The sequence below is a fragment of the Eptesicus fuscus genome, chromosome 16, assembly GCF_027574615.1.
Source record: "Eptesicus fuscus isolate TK198812 chromosome 16, DD_ASM_mEF_20220401, whole genome shotgun sequence".
NCBI lineage: Eukaryota > Metazoa > Chordata > Mammalia > Chiroptera > Vespertilionidae > Eptesicus > Eptesicus fuscus.
In genome coordinates, this window is record NC_072488.1 from 1,824,643 (window position 1) to 1,844,020 (window position 19,378).

The 19,378-nt window shown below is 62.7% G+C and overlaps 1 protein-coding gene across 2 annotated transcripts in view; it reads left to right on the plus strand.

Annotated features, from left to right (window-relative positions):
* The window catches only part of ASAP2 (ArfGAP with SH3 domain, ankyrin repeat and PH domain 2), a 92,151-nt gene that overhangs the window by 52,349 nt on the left and 20,424 nt on the right, over positions 1–19,378 (plus strand). For both annotated transcript variants that reach the window (XM_054727935.1, XM_054727936.1), the window contains 12 exons: positions 2,138–2,212; positions 3,175–3,224; positions 4,110–4,239; positions 4,644–4,729; positions 8,800–8,875; positions 9,144–9,230; positions 11,723–11,826; positions 11,934–12,003; positions 14,115–14,202; positions 16,325–16,373; positions 16,448–16,614; positions 18,116–18,249. In XM_054727935.1, the coding sequence (XP_054583910.1) occupies positions 2,138–2,212; positions 3,175–3,224; positions 4,110–4,239; positions 4,644–4,729; positions 8,800–8,875; positions 9,144–9,230; positions 11,723–11,826; positions 11,934–12,003; positions 14,115–14,202; positions 16,325–16,373; positions 16,448–16,614; positions 18,116–18,249 (1,116 nt within the window). The remainder of the gene's footprint in view (positions 1–2,137; positions 2,213–3,174; positions 3,225–4,109; positions 4,240–4,643; positions 4,730–8,799; positions 8,876–9,143; positions 9,231–11,722; positions 11,827–11,933; positions 12,004–14,114; positions 14,203–16,324; positions 16,374–16,447; positions 16,615–18,115; positions 18,250–19,378) is intronic.

A 19,378-nucleotide genomic window follows, 5' to 3' on the forward strand; every position in this document is an offset into this window, starting at 1 on the left:
GGAAAGACAGACGAGAATAAAGCTGGGTCTGGGTGGGACGCTGTCCTCTCTGACGGAGAGTTAGCGCCAGCGCCACGGACTACAGGCCGTGTCGTTATTTTACAGCCGATGCCACGAGGCAAAGTTTACAACATTCTTGTGGGTTTCGATCCTACTCAACTACACGCACCTGAACTCTATCAAGCCCACGTCACTCAGGCAGTGGGGCCACGAGTTCGGACCACAGGTTCAAGCTCACAACCACAGCTGTTGGCTATCATTGTGCTGGGAGGCTCTGCCCTCCATGCTGGGACTTGCATGTGACGACTGTGCCCTCTCATCAGTCTGAGGCTTGAACCTGTCCAAACGCTGTAGCTGCCCTCCACAGAGAAACATCATCGATCGGCTGCCTCCTGCACGCCCCCTACAGGGGGTTGAGCCTGCAACCCGGGCCTGTGCCCTGACTGGGCATCAAACCGGCGGCCTCTAGGTTCCTGGGTCGACGCTCAACCACGGAGCCACGCCGGCCTGGCCACACTGTTCCTCTTCCTGCCTGGACGCCCTCCACCCCATCCTGCAAGACAAAGCTCTCCCTCCCTCTGCAGTCTTTTCACGTAACGCCATCAGCAAGGATTTCCTGGTGTCCGGACTGCAAGTCGTTTCTCGTCTGGGAAAGTCCACGGGTCCATTGACGGCCCTGGGAGTGTTCGGGGCGGTGTGCGTGCCGCGCTGCGTGCTTCACCTCCCCCGTTGTGCCGCGGGTCCCGGAAGCCGGGGGTCCGTCTAATCCATCTTTGTCTGCTAACCCCCCCGCGGGTCTGCAGCTTCATCTCCCACCAGCGCCGAGGGCCGCCTGCCTCCCCCGCACCATCCGTCACAGTGGTGACGGCTCTCTAACATCGTGTCCCCGCGGGCGCGGCCCTGTCACCGGGATCTGTCCTGGCTTCTCCCTCTGCTCCTCTGTCCTGGCTTTTCCCTCTGCTCCTCTGTCCTAGCTTTTCCCTCTGCTCCGCGGCAGCACTTCCCTCTGGATACCGACGCTGAGCCTAACCCCTCGCACCCGGGCCTGCCATTCGCCGTGGAAACCGGGGTGCTTGCCGGTGCCTCCCGGTGCGGCCGCGTCCCGGCCAGCGTTCCTTCCCCCGCCCACGAGCCCGCGCCCCACGCTCAGCTCCTCGGTGTTGGGACGTTCCGCTGCCCCGGGAGCAGGGCCGGGGGTGACAAACGCTGATGTTGGAGCAGGACACGCGTTACCCCGGCCCAGGCCTTTCCAGGGGTCACGACCGGGTCACGAACCTGGCGGGTTGGCGGTCAGTGCGGGCGTCGGTCCACGCCTTGCCAGTAGCTTTCCGATAGATCGCTCTCTCCATTGTGACGCTCAGTGCGCTGACCAGTGCGTGGGAATCAGCCCCACCCTGCCCCACGCCGTGCCTGTTCCACCGCCCATCCTGCTCCAGGCGATTCTGTAAACACACACGTGTTCTCCGCTGACTGTGAGCGGGAACGTGTGAGGTTCCGCAGTTCTCAGCCTCCTCTTCCCCTTCACAGCCCGTAGCCGGGTGCGGGACCCCGGTGACACGCCCCGTCCCGGCGGCGCCCGCGGGCGGCTGAGTGACTCACAGGGCGGTGAGCCCGGGGGCGGGAGAAAGTGGACCCCTGCAGGCTCCGAACCCCGAGTGAGTCTGTGCCGGGAGGCCTTCCCGACGACAAAGCTGTGTCCCTCACTTCACGAATCTGCCGGCGGGGGGCGGGAGGGGGCGGGAAGCACTTCCAGGAGGGGAGCCCTTTTTCTGTTTTTCCTCTCGGCCCGCCCCCACCCCCCATTGGGGGCCGTGCTGGGGAGGTGGGGGCTCGGGGGCGAGAACTGAGCCCGGGACAGCCGGGCCTCGGCGGGGTGGGAGCCGGTAGCGAGCGCGGCGTTGGCTCCTCTCCTGTGCCTGTCGGTGGCGCTCAGGCTGCGGCTGGAAAGGTGTTTTCTTCCGGCAATGTTACCTTTTCACCACCGCGATCGTAGCCGCAGGAAGTGACTGCTGTGGGGGTGGGGAAGACCGCCGCGTCGCCGGCATCTGGGGGAGCGGACGTGGCGAAGGTGCCGGCACACGGCTCGTCCTCGCTGAGCCGCGGGGGACTGAGCGCCCTCTCTGGTCTTGTCTTTCAGATCCAGAACATGAACAACATCATCTCCTTCCCTCTGGACAGCCTGCTGAAGGGGGACCTGAAGGGCGTGAAGGGGGTACGGCAATGGCTCAAGGGGGGTTGGGGCGTTTGCAGGGCCACCGCCGTGAGCCTGGGGCAGCTGCTGGGGCCCCTGGCCTTGTGCCCTGACGGGCGACTCACAGCCTCTCTGGGTGACCGAGGTGCTCTGGGCAGCAGGGGGGGGGAGCTGCAGGGAGGGAGACAGAGAAGCCGGGGTGATTTAGGCTCCCGTCGGGGTCTCCAGCCGCTGTGTCCCTGGCTGACCCGGGGAAAGGCTCCCCGCAGGGACGGAGCCTCCTGATGGGGAATCTGACCGGCGGGGCTGGAGCCGCTGCCTTTTCCGCCCGTCGCTTAGGAAGGGCCACGCACAGACGTGTGAGCGTGGCTCGTTTGGGGGGCGTGGGTACCTGCTGCTGAGCACGGGGCACATCGGGAGGCCCCGCGGCTGGTCTCGGGGACCCCGCAGACTGTGCCAGGAGGGCCGTGGGCAGGGAGGGCGGCCGCCCAGCCGGTCAGGCACCAGCAGCTGCCCTCGTCCTCTTGGGGCCGGAGCTCGGGCCAAGGGGCCGGCAGGACGGCAGGAAGGGCGCCGGGGCAGAGGGAGGACGCAGAGACGGGCAGGAGGCTTTACTGTCGCTTGAGCCGGGCCTCAGCAGAGTCGGGGTGGGGCTGGGGGCGGGCAGGGCCTTCGAGGCCGGGCTGGGAGCTGAGTCCTGCCAGGAGGCCAGTGGAGAGCCAGAACAGAAACTATAAGCCCCACCACCACCACCACCGTGGAAGGCGATCCTCTCCCGAGAGACCCTGCTGGACGGAGCGTGACGTGGGGGCTGCCTGGTGGGATCCCGGAGCTCCGGCACCCCCGAGCCAGACCTTCGGAGTGCGGGTCCCAGTCCCAGGCAGAAGCGTTGGGGGGACGGGGGGGGGGGGGGGGGGCGGGGAGGCTGGCTTCTCTCTCGTGGGCCGGAGCAGCCTGGTTAATTTCTGCCTCTCTCTTTACAGGATCTGAAAAAGCCTTTCGACAAAGCCTGGAAGGACTACGAAACCAAAATGTGAGTGTTTCCACTTAAAAAAGCACCACAGCGTGGGTCACTGCAGAGTTCCATTTAGACCGGCGTTTCTGGCTTAAAGGAATCGTCTAACCCAGTGGTCTGCAAACTCATTAGTCAACCGGGCCAAATATCAACAGGACAACGATTGAAGTTTCTTTTGAGAGCCACATTTTTTAAACGTAAACTTCTTCTAATGCCACTTCTTCAACATAGACTCGCCCAGGCCGTGGTGTTTTGTGGAAGAGCCACGCTCAAGGGGCCAAAGAGCCGCATGTGGCTTGCGAGCCGCCGTTTGCCGACCACGGGTCTAACCGACCCCGATCCCGGAGCGCGTCCGCCTGCCCCGGGTGCTCGGTGCCTCGCGCCGGTGTCCGAACGCCGCCCTGCTGGCCCCTTTACGCCAGGGTTTCCCTGGTCCCTCTGGTTCCACGTCAGAGGGTTACGGCGTCACTTCCGGGAAGTTCGTCGGAGGAAGTCGCGGCCGCCTTCCCGGGCTGCCTCTTCCCTCCCCCGTGTTGTCCTGTTGGTCCCGGTGGCACCTTTCCCGTCCCCCGTCTTCCTGGGATTTGTGGGTCCCCTTAGCGCGGGTCGCGTTTCTCTGCCTCCCCAGGCCCCTGGTTTCAGCAAAGGAGAGAAGAGAGGTTGTGGGGACCCCCCCACCCCCCGCCCCTCAGCCTCACCTGGCTGCCTCCGCTGCCCCGGGCCGTCGGGCCGTCGGTGCTGAGGGAAGTCGGCGTTTCTGTGGCCGCAGGCAGTTCCTCGCAGGAAGTTCAGGGGCGGCCCCGCTGGTGAAAGGCCCGGCGAGCGTCCGCTGTCCCTGCCCGGCCGGCCAGTCCGGGCCGCGGGCCGAGAGCGGCCGGCTTACCCCCGCCCTTGCCGCCGTAGAACCAAGATCGAGAAGGAGAAGAAGGAGCACGCCAAGCTGCACGGGATGATCCGCACGGAGATCAGCGGGGCCGAGATCGCCGAGGAGATGGAGAAGGAGCGACGCTTCTTCCAGCTGCAGATGTGCGAGGTGAGTGAGGCCGGGGGGCCCCGCGGCGGCCGGAGCCTGACCACCGCGGCCTCGGGGGACCCCGCTGCCCTGGGGGCCCCCACCCCCACCCCGGCTCCGTCTCGCCTCCGCCTCATTCCTCCTGAAGCCAGAGCGGACGTTTCTCCTCCTCCTCGTGGTCACGATCCGGGCCGAGGACTCGGAGTCCTTGGCACTTAGTGAAACACATAGTCACCTGTATGTCAGGGCGTTCACGTGGCAGCAAAGGGCAAGGGGCATGGCGTGGCCTCCGGGGGCTGCGGCGCCTCTGCCGTGAGCTCCCGCCCGCCCACGGAGGAGAAACGGACGTGTGGCCTGCCCGCTCGTGCTGAGCACGGCGCCTCCGCCTCTGACGCCCCTCGTGTTGCTGTGCTCTGTGTCCGCAGTACCTGCTGAAGGTCAACGAAATCAAGATCAAGAAGGGAGTGGATTTGCTTCAGAACCTGATCAAGTATTTTCATGCCCAATGCAAGTGAGTCCTCTGTCCTGTCACGGGGTCACGGCAAGTCTGTCTGTCTGTCTGTCTGGCACGTTCTGGTCCATCGATAGCAGCGCTTCCAGCCTTGTCCATCTCGTGGCGCGCAGGAGGTGGGGAGTCTGCGGCACGCCCAGGAACGCGTCGTGATTTTGCCCATCTGACCCCTCCCCCCCCCAAAAAAAAATAGGTGTGATTCTGATTCCTTCACGCGGGGCGGCTGCTGTGTGCTGGCTGTTGTCACCGTTCGTGTGACCGTGTCAGAGAACAGCTCCGTGTCCCTGGCTGCGGAGGCGGGGGTTGTGTTTTGTGAAGTTCTTGCTGCTCACCCGGTGTGCCCGCCACAGCTCAGGGTGGGGAGTCGCTGGTCTGTAGTGATGTGTTGAGGGAGATCAGCACTCGTTTAATCCTCTGGAGTGGAAGGATGGGCACATGCTACCACACGGATGAACCCGGAAGCATGTTAAGTGAAAGAAGCCAGACCAGAGGCCATGTGGGGGGAGGGTAGTTTGGAGGAGGGGAAGAGGGTTTTTTTTGGGGGGGGGGGACCCAAGTGTTCTGGAATGAATGCTGATGATTGCACAACTTTGTGAAAATACTAAAAACCACTGACTTGTCCACTGAAAAGGGTGCGTTTTATGGTCTGAGAGTTAGATCTCAATAAGAAAACAAACATAAAAACAGACTTTATCAAATAGGCTTATTTTGCCCTTTCTGTAGAGGGGCGATGGAGGCTGACCCAACACGTGACCTCGGCGGTGCTGGTTAGAGGAGGAAGGCCGGAGGGCGGGGGGGGCGGAATTTAGCGCGTCAGGTTAAGACAGTGGTTGGCAAACAGAGGCTCGCGAGCCACATGCGGCTCTTTGGCCCCTTGAGTGTGGCTCTTCCACAAAAGACCACGGCCTGGGCGAGTCTGTTTTGAAGAAGTGGCGTTAGAAGAAGTTTAAGTTTAAAAAATGTGGCTCTCAAGAGAAATTTCAGTCGTTGTCCTGTTGATATTTGGCTCTGTGGACTGATGAGTTTGCCGACCACTGGGTTAAGACACGCCTCCAGGTGTTCCGTGTCCTGCAGAGCAGACAGAGCGCAGCAGGCCGCGTGCAGGGAGGAGGGGACACGCCCGCGTGCAAGGGCGGCCCCAGCACTCACCTCGGCCGGCACCGTCCGGCCCGCGCCGCCAGCCTGGCTCTCTTCCCGGCTCCTGGTCGTGCTGGTTCGCCCTGACCCCCGGCCGCTAATGCAAACACGTTCATAGAGCGTGCGTCCAGCACGGTCCCTGATGCCGGCGATAAGGTGACGCCCACCCCAGGCCTGGCTCCTGCTCGAATCCAGCAGGGACGTCAGGCTCCAGCAGGCAGACCTGTCACTGGACACGTAGCCCGTGTCCTAACGTGTAGGAATCTAAGGAAGACAGAAACAGAAGGCTCTCACCGAGATGGACAGGGAGGGCAGGGGCAGGGGGTGTGTCTCTCTTCTCTCCTGTTCCTTGCCGTGTTTGCCCGCAGCCAGAACGCAGCGCCTGGCACACAGTAGGCATTCCCACACTTGCTGAGTGAGCTGCAGGCCTCTCCGGGGAGGCGTGTGCTCTGCGCTCCAAGGATGAGGAGCAGGGGGAGAACACGCCGGGCAAAGGGGAGGTCTTGACGCAGGAGCACGGCCAGCGTGGGCCCCCCCCCCCACCCTGAGTGAGCGGCCTGGAGGGAACCCGGGCCCAGAGCATGAGAGACCCGGCGTCCTTCCCGGTCTTGCAAAAGGGCTTGGGTTGTCCCAGGTGTGTGGGGGGAGCTCTGGGAAAGTCCGAAGCGGAAGACCCATTCCGTAAGTGCCCACTGCGCTGCTGGCGCCGGCGGGAGGCGTGGGCCCACGGAGACACCTGAGGCGCACGGCCCCCCCGGAGGCGTGCCTTTCCCGGCGGCAGCCCCCCACGACGCACCTCTGCCCACACGGCCCCGCCGTCCCCGTTCCCCAGGATTCCGTCCTGTTTCTCGGCGCCTTCCCCAGCGTCCACCCCTCCCCACGGCCTCGCTCAGACGTAGCTGCTCCTTGGAAGTCCGTCTGCTCGGGCCCTGATGCAATGACGTGTCTTCCTGCGTCTCCATGGCAACGTCTTTCCTGTTGTGCGGCGCCTCCCCCTGACCTGTACACTCTGTAAAAAAACGTTTTGTTGATTTTGGAGCGAGAAGGGAGGGGGGTGGGGGGAGAGGGGGAAATATTGATGTGAGAAACATGGATCAGCTGCCTCCCGCGCCCCAGCCGGGGATCGAGCCCGCACCTGGGCACGTGCCCTGACAGGGAATCGAACCGGTGACCTTTTGGTGCACGGGACGGTGCTCCCGCCACCTGAGCCACCCGGGCCCGGGCCGACGGCGCGCTCGTGAGGAAACGGGCCACGGCGTTGACGTTCTGTCTGGAGCCCGCGGCGCGTTCACCTGGGGAATGGTTGCCGTGGTGACCCCTGTGGCAGGGAGCCGAGCTCCGCTTGGCGCTCCCGGTGCTTGTCTCCGGCGGCCGAGGCCACTCCGCCAAGGGGGAGGGACGGGCAGTGAGCTCGGGGAGCCGCCATCGAGGTCGCCCTGACCCCCTCCCTGACGTGCAGACCCTCCAGATGGGCTGGTTCTCGGACGCAGAGCCCTGACGTGGTGACGAGCAGGCAGGTGCTTTCCCGGTCCGCGTCCTCGTGACCTTCCAGGAGGCGGTTTAGGAAGTGGGTCGCTTCCTGCTGATTATTTTTAAGAAGCAGCTATTCTCGGATTTCCTTTTTTTTTTTTCCTCCTTTATTTTGCCCAAACTGATCAGTCGGGTAGCAACTGGCCACTTGTGGACAGTGAACTAGTTTGGCCTTTTATGGGCATGAGCTCAGCAACCTTTAGAGAGGATGCATCGCCCGTCGCTTCCTTTCCGGATGAGAGAGTGTGTGTGTGTGTGTGTGTGTGTGTGTGCGCGCGCACGTGTGCGTGCACATGTGTGTGTGTGTGCACGTGTGCGTGTGCACGTATGCGTGTGTGTAACACGCTGTGCTCTTCAAATTATTCCGCGGCCTTTGACTGTTTTAATGCATCACTTGGGAGACACTGTGTGGAGCCTGATGACTCAGCTGATGGACAGAGGAGGCTGTGGCCATGCAGAGTTTATCCATCTGGGGTTCCTTCGAGCCCCCCATTAACGATCCCTCCGGTCTCCACTTGTCCCCGGGAGTGTGGCGGTGCGTGGCGAGCGGGTGCCGGGGCTGCGGGTCCTGCAGGTGTGAGGAGGCCCTGTACACCGGGCTCCGGGAGCCGCGGGCGTGGTTTTGCTTTTTGCCGTAGACGGTTGAGAAGAGCCGGCCATCGTGTTCTTCGTCGTTTACTTCATTTAAGGAGAGAATTGCCCCCTCTCTCCGCCCGTCCCGGAGCCGGCTGTCCAGTGGGTCTAGGAACGGGGCGTCTTTGAAACAGCAACAGTGACACAAACGAGGAGGGTCCCGTCCCGAAAGGCGGGAAGAGCGTTGAGTGACATGTTCTTTGGCCAATCCCTGCGGAGGCTGCTTGGTGAACGCGGGCACAGGGATGAAGGAGAGGCCCGCTGGCCCGGTGCCGGACGCAGGCCCGGTGCCTGGAGCTGCGTGTGCTGGTGACGGGGGCGCGGCCCAGCCCCCGGCCCAGGGTCTGTGTCCTGAGGGCCCCCGTTTCCTTCATTCCTCTCGAGGGTCACACGCACACACTGAGCGGGGCGCGTGGTGGAGCTCAGCCACGGCTGCGGCAGGGCCTGTCTCTCGCTCCCCTGACTCCCGGACTCCTCCGCTCCCGATCCGAAGCCTCTGCCGCCGTCATCAGCCGCGTCCCGGTTCCCGTTACAGACGGGAAACGCGGGGCTCGTGTTTGTGGGTCAGGAAAAGTCACACGTGTTCTGCCTGATGGCAACTCCCTCCCGCCCCCTCCTCCTCGTGGTTCTGAGCGTCCTTTGATTCTGCAAACACGTCCCCGTCTCCCGGGATGACAGCGTGGCTCCGCCCCTCTCCTTAGAGAAGCGTTCTCTCCGGCGGGCAGGCTTGTGCTGCAGGGACCACGATCTGATTCTTCTTTTCCCCCCAGTTTTTTCCAGGACGGACTGAAGGCCGTGGAAAACCTCAAGCCCTCCATCGAGACGCTTTCCACCGACCTCCACACGGTACGTGCCTCCCCGCCACGCCGCGTCCACACGGCTTGGATGCAGCAGCCGCTCTTGCACGTGTTGCTTCTGTCCGGCCTTGAGTTCGCCGCTGGGCTGGGCAGAAACCGGCAGCACCCCCCGGAGCACGGAGCCCCGCGCTCGGCCGCCGGGGAAGGCTTCGGGAGTGAGGGGGCGGGGGTCCCGGGGGCGGGGGGTGCCCTGTGCACGCCAGCTCCTCGCCGGACCTCCGTCATGCCCCCCCCCCCCCCCTGTTTTGTTTCTAAAGATCAAACAGGCCCAGGACGAAGAGCGGAGGCAGCTGGCCCAGCTCCGGGATATTCTGAAGTCGGCGCTGCAGGTGGAGCAGAAGGAGGTGAGGGCTTTACTTGCGAAGGACGGCCGTTTGGTTCCGTGCCGCGGTGGCTGGGGGACCGAGGAGGGCGGCACCCGTGTCTCCCAGGGGCTCACCGACCCTGCTGGGCTGTCCGAGCAGCCGCCACACGCCCAGCGGGCTCTCCGAGGGCGGGGTCCGCCGCCCGTGGGGATGTGTGTGTTTCCCGGGGGCCTGGCCCCGGTGGCGACGGGTGACGGGGAGCTCTTAGCGCCTCCCCCAGACACACGCTCCTCAGGGGTCCCCGGCTTTCCTGCGCCCGGGTCCCCCTGCTCCTACGGTAACGAGAAACGCAGCGTAACTGGGCCTCCCTGTGGTAGAGGACGTGTCCGGGGGTCCCGTGTGGGCTTTAGATAAGGAACGTGTGAAACTCCTTAGGGCAGCGGCCACCACCCCTCGGGCCTCACGGAGCCCAGTGCCCGCGGCCCGCCGGTTGGCGCCCGCTGCCTCAGTCGCCGCCAGGTTCCCTGTTGGTGGGTGGACGTGTCTGTGCTCTAACTGAACATTGTGTTTTTCTCCCCAATGCGTTTGCCTTTTGTGACCGAAGTCTAGGAGAGTAAGTAGTTCAGCATTTTAATAAATTGGAGAATTTTGCATGCTTTCTTCGTGAACTTAAGAAAAAAACAAACCCGGTTTCTTCCACGTGTAGAGTAAGGAGGAAGGCGTCTTTCGTTTCGTCCCCTCTCTCCCGGTAGCCGGGGGCTCATGAAAGGCTGAGGGACTTGAATGCCCAGACACCGGTGACGTGGAAATTCCCGCGGGTACCGTGTACCCACTCGCGGTCGTTCCTTGTGGAAATGAAACCGCTCCCTCCACCCACGCCCACCCCCTCGGGAGGCAGCGAGCGGCAGATGACTCTCTCTCATCACGGACGTTCCCATCTCTCCCTCTCGCTTCCTCTCTAAAATCAACATTGTATTTATTTATTTATGTTTTAAACCCCAGCGTGGCTCAGGGGTTGAGCGTCGCCCTATGAACCGGGAGGTCCCAGTTTGATTCCCGGTCAGGGCCCAGGCCCAGGCGGCGGGCTCCATGCCCAGTAGGGGCCGTGCAGGAAGCAGCCGATCCGTGATTCTCTCTCATCATGGGTGCTTCTCTCTCCCGCTCCCTGCCTCTCTGACATCAATAGGGAGTATGTACATACGTTAGTAGAAACGTAAAAAGTCGCTTCCTCCACTCCCTGTGCGTTTCCCCGCTGGCCCTTCCCTGGCTGAGCCCGCGCTCCTCAGCTCAGACCACGCCGAGTGTCGTGTGTGAGTTCTTCTTCGTCTGGGCCGTGCCTGGTACCCAGGGCCAGTCCTGGGCGTGGGGGGGAGACGGGACCGGGCCCCGCGAGGACACGTGGTGTCCGGGGAGGAGCATCAGCGTGGGAGGCGGGTGCAGGGCCTGTGGGTACCCGGCCCCGGCCCCTCCCGCAGATCACCTGGTCATCGCGTTTCTCTCTTCCACCGCGAAGGGAGCTGATGGGGTCCCCAGCCCTCCGCCCTCCTGGTTGGCCTGTGAGCGCAGGTCCATGTTTTGCTCCCCTTTTGCCCTCACACCTGCCAGAAGCTTGGCTCTCGGCCCACCTGAGACGGGGCGGGGCGGGGCGGGGCGGGGTGCAGCCCTGGGGGAGGGGTCGGAGTGAAGGTCGCTCTGGGCCTGCCCTGTACCAGGTGTCCAGGCACGTGACCTTGCTCAGCCCTTACGACGGTGACCTCCACACAGGGCGGTGGTGCCTGTTTCCGGGGAGGAAACAGCAGGGGCCTGAGGATCGGCCTGAGGGAGAGGCAGGACCTGGCTGTTTGGGTTGTGGGTGTTGGTTTTGCTCGGAGGGGCCGCGTGCGCCTCTCAGGACCTTCTGGCCATGATCGGGGACGGAAGGTCATTGCCGAGTCACACCTGTAACTGCCCAGCAGCTCACTGTGGCCGGTCGGGGCGGCTGGTCTTGGCCACGCCCTTCTCCAGCCCGGTGGGTGACCTGCACGAGCTCCTGGATGGGAATTACTCGTGTCTGTGTGTGTGTGTGTGTGTATGTGTGTGTGTCTCTGTGTGTGTCTGTGTGAGTGTGTGTGTCTGTGTGTGTGTGTGTGTGTCTGTGTGTCTGTCTGTGTGTCTGTGTGTGTGTGTGTGTGTCTGTGTGTGTGTGTGAGTGTGTGTGTGTGTGTGTGTCTCTGTGTTTGTGTGTCTGTGTGTCTCTGTGTGAGTGTGTGTGTGTGTGTGTGTGTCTGTGTGTCTCTGTGTGTGTGTGTGTGTCTATGTGAGTGTGTGTGTGTTTGTGTGTCTCTGTGTGTCTCTGTGTGTGTCTGTGTGTGTGTGTGTGTGTGTGTGTGTGTGTGTATCTGTGTGAGTGTGTGTGTGTGTGTGTGTGTGTCTGTGTGTGTGTGCGGTGAGAAGGGGAAATGTCTCTAATTAAAAAGAAAAGCTTTAAGGGCATGAGCTTCCTGTGTGAGCTGCCCTTTCGATGGGGATTAAGGGACTTCCGGCCACTCTAGGACTCGCAGCTGCGCCAGAGCACGGCCTACAGCCTGCACCAGCCGCAGGGCAACAAGGAGCACGGCACGGAGCGCAGCGGCAGCCTCTACAAGAAGAGCGACGGGTGCGCGGGCGGGGGCGCGGCGGGCGGGGGGGGGGGTGACCCCCGTGTCTGCTAGCTCCTGTGTCCGGAAGTCCTAAAATGTAACCCCTGCCCCGTTTCTCTGGAAGGATCCGGAAGGTGTGGCAGAAAAGGAAGTGCTCCGTGAAGAACGGGTTTCTGACCATATCGCACGGAACGGTGAGTGTCTCCGGGACTCGGCCTCCGCCGGGGGAGCCGCTGGGGGAGCCGGGGGCGTCCTGCACACGGCCCGCGGGGTCTCCACGCCAGGGAAGCCTGTCTGCGGAGAAGCGAGCTTGGTTCCCGCTGCGTGTGGTGCACCTGCACCCATTTGTGCTTTTGCAGCCGGGCGGGGAAAGCCTCGAACCCGCAGCCAGGAGGAGGGTGGCTGTGCGCCCCATTCCCAGCTGGGACCCAGAAACACGCAAAACCAGCCCCGCCTGCCCTCTGCCCGTCTCTGGGAAGGGAGGGAGCGAGCATCACCCCAGGACTCAGGGACCAGAGATTCCAGAGGCGAGTGATGCCAGTCACCTTATTCTAGAAACCTGAGCCTCCGCCCTGGCCTAAGACTCCACCCCCTGGCCTAAGACTCCGCCCCCTGGCCTAAGACTCCACCCCCTGGCCTAAGACTCCGCCCCCTGGCCTAAGACTCCGCCCCCAGCCTAAGACTCCACCCCCTGGCCTAAGACTCCGCCCCCAGGCCTAAGACTCCGCCCCCTGGCCTAAGACTCCACCCCTGGCCTAAGACTCCGCCCCCTGGCCTAAGACTCCGCCCCCCAGCCTAAGTCCCCTGTCATCCTGCACGCAGTCGCCCATGTGGGGCTGAGCCCTGCGTGTCCGCCTGTTAAACACGCGGAGAAAAGTGATCACTAGGCTCGCTCGCGGAGACGGCTGGCGGCCACAGGCACAGACCGCTCTCCCACTGTGGGGGGCGGGGCTTCTGCTTAGGCTGTAGGAGAACGGGGGGGGGGGGGGGAGGGGCAGAAGCAGGGGTACAGCTGTTGGTGTGGAAAGTCACCCAGTCCATGAGAATACGAGAATGAGCCGTGCTGTGTACTCACCGCTGTCCGCCCGCGTTGCCCACCCCGCGTGCCACTTGGTGTATCGGTTCCCGGGCGAGCCAGGCAGTTCTGCTGGTGAAGATCCGACGGGATGGGCGGTGCTCTTCCTTGGCATTGAGGTTGGCATGACCAGGCAGAGGGTGGGGTCTTGGTCCGCTGGTTCCCGGGGGTCCGGGGACACATAGAGTGGCCAGTGGCTCCCTCCGCGAGGTGCGGTCAGCCGGGCCGCCGGCCGGGACCGTCTGGCACGGCCCTGCGGGTCCTTCTGCTCCCCGACGCCCTTTTACGGAACCACATGGCTCACACCACTGGGCTCCGTCCTGCGTCCGAGGAGAGGGGCCTGCCAGGGCGTGAGGGTCTCAAGGTCGGCCCCGTGTAGACACGTGTCCGTGAATCCCAAATCCAGGCTTCTCCCCGGTCTTGACGAGACGGCTGGCCACGGGGAGGGATGGCGAACGGTTCAAAGTCCAAGGCGTTGTGTTGGATCCCCCTGTGAGCGGCGTGGTGGGTGGGGAAAGGGAAGCCGGTTCGTGCTGGGAGATTTCCCCGAGGTTTCGGAGCGGCGTTTGGCCAGGCAGGGGGCGTTTCTGAAATTTCTTTCTTGCCCTCCGCCGTCTGCTTGTTCGGATGAAACAGGCGATTTTCTGACGTCGTCAGAGTCGTCCTGACACACGTCGGACAAAGATCCCGTGTCTGTGGCCGCTCGTTAGCGTGTGTCGTGGGGGAGTGGACACCGGGTGTGAGCGAGGCTGGTCTCGTGGAGACGTGAGGAAGGTGGCTGGATTTCGGGGGGGATCTGTTGTCTGTCATCACTCCAGGAGGCAGGGAGGTTATTTCTCCGTCACTTTGGTGAGGTTGCTGTTCCCGGAAGCGAGTGCTTGCCCTCCGGAAAACCCCGGGGGGAGAGCAGGCGTGGGCCTGGGTGCCCGTGGGCCGCCCGCCGCCTGGGCGCCGGGAGGAACCAGAACGGGCGTCCCGCGCTTCAGCCGGGGACCATCTTGGTCTCGGAGTCCACGGCCGTGGCCCCGAGCGGCCGGGTGTCCCTGCCGGTGGGCCGCCGCCCGGCGAGGGGCTGGGCCTGGTTCCCACGGAGGCCTGCCTGCGGGGGCGGTCTCTGCGGGGAGGGAACGCCCCGCCCCGCCCCGTCTGAAGGAGGAGTGAGCCGTCCACGTTCCGTTCCCTCCCTCCCGGCTCTGGCTTTGCTTTAGTGCAGGTTTCCTTTCCCACCAGGCGAACCGGCCGCCCGCCAAGCTCAACCTGCTCACCTGCCAGGTGAAGACCAACCCCGAGGAGAAGAAGTGCTTCGACCTCATCTCCCGTGAGTTCGTTTCTCAGACGCTGCGCCCGGAGGGGCCCCTTCGAACCCAGGGCCGCGGCCCCGGCCCCTGTGCCGGCCGAAGGGCTGGTTTGGAAGAGAGAGGCCCTCGTTTCAGGTGGCGGGTGTACTGTTCCCGGGGATGCCCGTCCTGATGTGGAGCAGGCACCCCTCCTCCCCCCCCCCCAGCTCCTCGAGGCTCTACACGCCGCCATGCCTCGTCCCAGCTCCCAGCCTCCTCGTCCTGTTTGCAAACGAGATGATAGTAGGTCCGCCCGTGGCCTGAACCCCTCCCTCCCTTATAAAAAAGGAAGCTCCTTTGACGTTAAAAACGCTGCAGCCCTAGCTGCTGTGGCTCCGTGGATAGAGCATCCGCCTGCAGACTGAAGGGTCCCGGGTTCGATTCCTGGTCAAGGGCACATGCCCAGGTTGCAGGCTCAGTCCCCAGTAGGGGGCGTGCAGGGGGCAGCCGATCAATGAATATCTGTCATCATTGATGCTTCTATCTCGCCCTCTCCCTTCCTCTCTGACATCAATAAAAATAAATAAATATATGTATAAGGTTTAAGAAGCACTATCGTTAAAAAAAAAAAAAAGTGCTGCCCACGGCAGGATCGGGGCTCGCGAAGCTCTCGTGTTTGAACTGGGTTCGTGCTCGGACCACGGGACCAGCCCCTGCTTCGTGAGCCTGCCTTTCGGGGCGCGCAGGGGATCCCACGGCGCTGACTCACGCCTGCCTGTCGCTTCTGCCCGTGGCCGCTCTGCCTGAGCCGCACTCTGTCCTCCTCTCCCCAGAGGGCGGCCTCCGCTGCCCGGTCCCTGCCTCCGTGTGCGTCCTCTCTGCCGGGAACGCCCAGCCTGTTCTCTGCCACGTTTTGCTTCCAACATTAAAGTTCACGTCCTGCCCGGCCAGCGTGGCTCAGGGGTGGAGCATCGAGCTATGAAACAGGGGGTCACGGTTCAATTCCGGTCAGGGCACATGCCCGGTTGCGGGCTTAATCCCCAGTGTGGGGTGTGCAGGAGGCAGCCTATCCATGACTCTCAACATGGATGCGTCTATCTCTCTCTCCCTCTCCCTTTATAAAAATACGAGGGGCCCAGTGCACCAATTTGTGCACCTTGAAAGGAACTGTGGGCCGTGAGGCTGCGGTGGGCACAGGGGCGGGTCTTGGCCCATCCTCCACGCCCCCGCTGGCCCCTCCCGCTGTGGCCCCTGGTCCTCTGTCTGCTGGCAGCCCCGGCCCTGCCTGCACCCGCTGACAGTGTGGAGCGACTGGGGCCGGAGCCAGCCGCTGGTGCACGCGGTTACTGAAAATTCTTCGCTCCCGCGCACCGCAGTCCTGCCCGGCACTTGCACCTGCTGCCGGCGCCAGAGCCACCACTCGCACCCGCAGCCGACGCCCAGCGCTGGTCCTGATCACTCGGTGCCGTCAGGGGGTGTGAGCGGTGGCTGCCAGCCCTGATCGCCCGAGGGCTTCTCCACCTCCCCCTGCTCCTGAGGGCGATCAGGGCAGCAGCCGCCGCTCGCACCCGCTGACGGCACCGAGTGACCAGGACTGATGCTGTGTGTCGGCTGCGGGTGCGAGTGCCGGGCGGGACCGTGGTGCCCGGGAGCAAAGAATTTTCAGTAACCACCAGAGGCTCGCCCGATGACAGCGACCGGCGCCCCACCTTGGTCTGGCGCCCCCACTCACCTGCTCCGCCATCCCGCTGCGGCCGACACCCGCCATGTTCCACACACGCCTCCTGGTGGTCAGCGCACGTCATAGCGACCGGTTGTTTCCCCGTCCGGTCTGTTTGCATATTGGCCTGTTAGGATACGGGATGTTAAAAACAGGGACACTGAGCTCCTGAGAGGCGGTGACGGTTTCGATGGCGTGGCCTCGTTGGAAGTGGTCGCTTTAGCGCGGATGGAGGGACAGGCAGGTTCGGTCCTTCGGCTTTCGGAGCCTCCGCCGCCAAGAAGGCAGGCGTGCGGAGGAGCGAGGGGTGCCTGCCTTTATAGGACCCGTGCGCGCCCCCGCGCAGCGCCCCGACGGCCCCAGAGGTGGGCGGCCAGCTGCTTCCCGTGGGCACGGTGCCCGGCTGCCGCCGCCCACGCTGACGGGGCTCCTCTTGCCCGCAGATGACCGCACGTACCACTTCCAGGCCGAGGACGAGCAGGAGTGCCAGATGTGAGTGCCGGCGAGGTGGGCTCGGGGCCGGCGGGCCGGGGCCTGTCACAGCGCCCTCTCCTCCCCTCCCGCAGCTGGATGTCTGTGCTGCAGAACAGCAAGGAGGAGGCCCTCAACAACGCCTTCCAGGGCGACGACCCCCCCGGGGAGAACAACATCGTGCAGGAGCTGACGAAGGAGATCATCGCCGAGGTGCAGAGGATGCCGGGCAACGACGTGTGCTGCGACTGCGGGGCGCCAGGTGACCCCCCTTCTCCCCCACACACCATCCCCCCAGCGCTGGGAAGGCCCAGCCCAGGCCCAGGCCCGGCCATTGATTTTCCCTCCGTTGCTTTTTAATTGATGTTTTTAAAGAGAGAGAGGAAGGGAGAGGGAAAGAGGGATAGAAACATCAGTGAGAGCCCTAGCTGGTTTGGCTCCGTGGATAGAGCGTCGGCCTGTGGACCGAAGGGTCCCAGGTTCGATTCCGGTCAAGGGCACGTACCTCAGTTGCAGGCTCCTCCCTGGCCTGGGCCCTGGTCGGGGTGCGTGCAGGAGGCAACCCGTCGATGTGTTTCTCTCTGTCTTTCCCTCTCTTTTCCACTCTCCCTAAAAATTAATAGAAAAATGTCCTCAGGTGAGGATTTAAAAAAAAGAAGGAAAGCCCTGGCCCTAGCTGGTTTGGCTCAGTGGATAGAGTGTCGGCCTGCGGGCTCAAGGGTCCCAGGTTTGATTCCAGTCAAGGGCATGTACCTTGGTTGCGGGCACATCCCCAGTAGGGGGTGTGTAGGAGGCAGCTGATCAGATGTTTCTCTCTCATCAATGTTTCTATCTCTCTATCCCTCTCCCTTCCTCTCTGTAAAAAATCAATAAAGTATATTAAAAAAAAAAAAAGAAGGGAAGAAAGAAACATCAGTGAGAGAGGAATATCATCCATCAGCTGCCCCCTGCACGCCCAGTCACCCAGGGACCCCGGCTGTGCTGCGTGCCCGCTGTGTGTTTCTAAGGGCCACGAGCAGGTCTAAAGAGAGCCGTACCGCTGGGCCCGAGGGAGTTTTTCTCGGAATTCCCTGTTTCGGTAAACTCAGCATCCCTCTGTCAGGCATTTCTGAGCACCTACTGTGCGCCGCACACAGTGTAGGACTCTCCGGGTGTCAGTCCCCCTGGAGGAGCACAGGTGTGATCCAGGGCGGGGCGGGCAGCCGTCTGGCTCTGTGCCCGCCTGCAGCCCCCAGCGAGGCCCTTCTGGGCAGCGTGCAGGCACCGCCCTGCCCCCTCGGGGCTCTGTGTGCGCGCAGTGAGGGGAGGGGGTATTGCTGAGGCCCTCAAAGTGTGAGCTCTGATTGCCACCAGAGTGCTGTGCACAGAGCATGGCATCAGCACGCAGCCTGTCCCCTCTCCCTATTATTAGCACCTGTGAACATACAGACATGTATGACCGGAGTCGGCTCCCCCGTAGTAGTTAGACGTCGGCTGGTGTGACCAGATCGGTGATGGGCACAGCCAGTAGAGGGCGCTGTGTCCTGTTCCTGTTCGCCCGTCACCTAATGAATGACAGGACGGGGAGGTGGGGGGTTGGGAAGAGGGAGAGGACACAGGTGCCTCTGTGTGTGTGGAGTGATTCTGGTGGAATGCAGGCCTGGCTGCATCAAGGATCAAGAACATGCTGGTGCTCGGACTCCGTGCTCGGTGACTGCGAGGGCGTGTCCCGGCCCCGGGCCCTCTGCTTCCCACCAGCTCCAAGTCCTGTGTTCCCTCCACAGACCCCACGTGGCTCTCCACCAACCTGGGCATCCTGACCTGCATCGAGTGCTCGGGCATCCACCGGGAGCTGGGCGTGCACTACTCCCGCATGCAGTCCCTCACCCTGGACGTCCTGGGCACGTCTGAGCTGCTGGTAACCTTCCGGGCCTGGGTTTGGGGGTGGGCGTAAACTGCGCTGAAAGCTTAACTGTTTAGGCATTCGAACCCACTTTGGTTTCTTTTATTTTTTTAAATACATTTTTATTGGTTTTTAGAGAGGAAGGGAGAGGGAGAGAATCATGGATCGGCTGCCTCCTGCACGCCCCACACTGGGGATGGAGCCTGCAACCCGAGCATGTGCCCTGACCGGGAATTGAACCGTGACCTCCTGGTTCATAGGTCGACACTCAGCCACTGAGCCACACTGGCCGGGCTGTTTTCTTTTATTAAGATAATAAATTTTTATTTTAATTGGAATTTTAAGATAATTTGGGGCGGGGGGGGGTCTTTATTTAAAATGTATATTGTTGGAAGTATTACAGATGCCCCCCGCTCTTTTTTTTTATCCCAGTGACCCCTTCCCCTCCCCTCCCGGGACTTCACCACACCTGTGTCCCTGGGCTCTGCATATCCTATATAATCCTATATAATAAAAGGCTAATATGCAAATCGACCAGACGGTGGAACAACCAGTCGCTATGACACGCACTGACCACCAGGGGGCAAACACTCAATGCAGGAGCTGCCTCCTGGTGGTCAGTGCGATGTCCAACTGCAGGTTTAGGCCCACTCCCTGCGGGCCTAAGCCGTCAGTCGGACATCCCCCGTGGGCTCCTGGACTGCGAGAGGGCGCAGGCCGGGCTGAGGGCCCACCCCCTCCCCACCCCCCACCGAGTGCACGAATTTCGTGCACCGGGCCTCTAGTATGCATATAAGTTCCCTGGTTCGTCTCGCCCACTCCTGCTTTCTCTGAACTTCGTCAGTCTGTCCCATCCTTCGACGTCTCTGGATCTGTTTTGTTCATCAGTTTATTTTGTTCGTTGGATTTGATTTCCACGGGGCCGGTGGCTGTGAGGTTTGCGGTGGATTTGGGCAATCTCAGACTCCTTGGTGATCCCTCCTCCCCGCTGCCAGCAGCTGAGGTCACTCTTGTTACAAAACTTCCTTCTTCGATGAGTGAAGTGAAGCGAGGCTCTGAGAGGAGCCAGGGACGGGGTGAGACGCTGGAAGAGGCCGGTGGTTCCGCCCGGCTCACCCCATTCATTCAACAGGCAGAGCCGGGA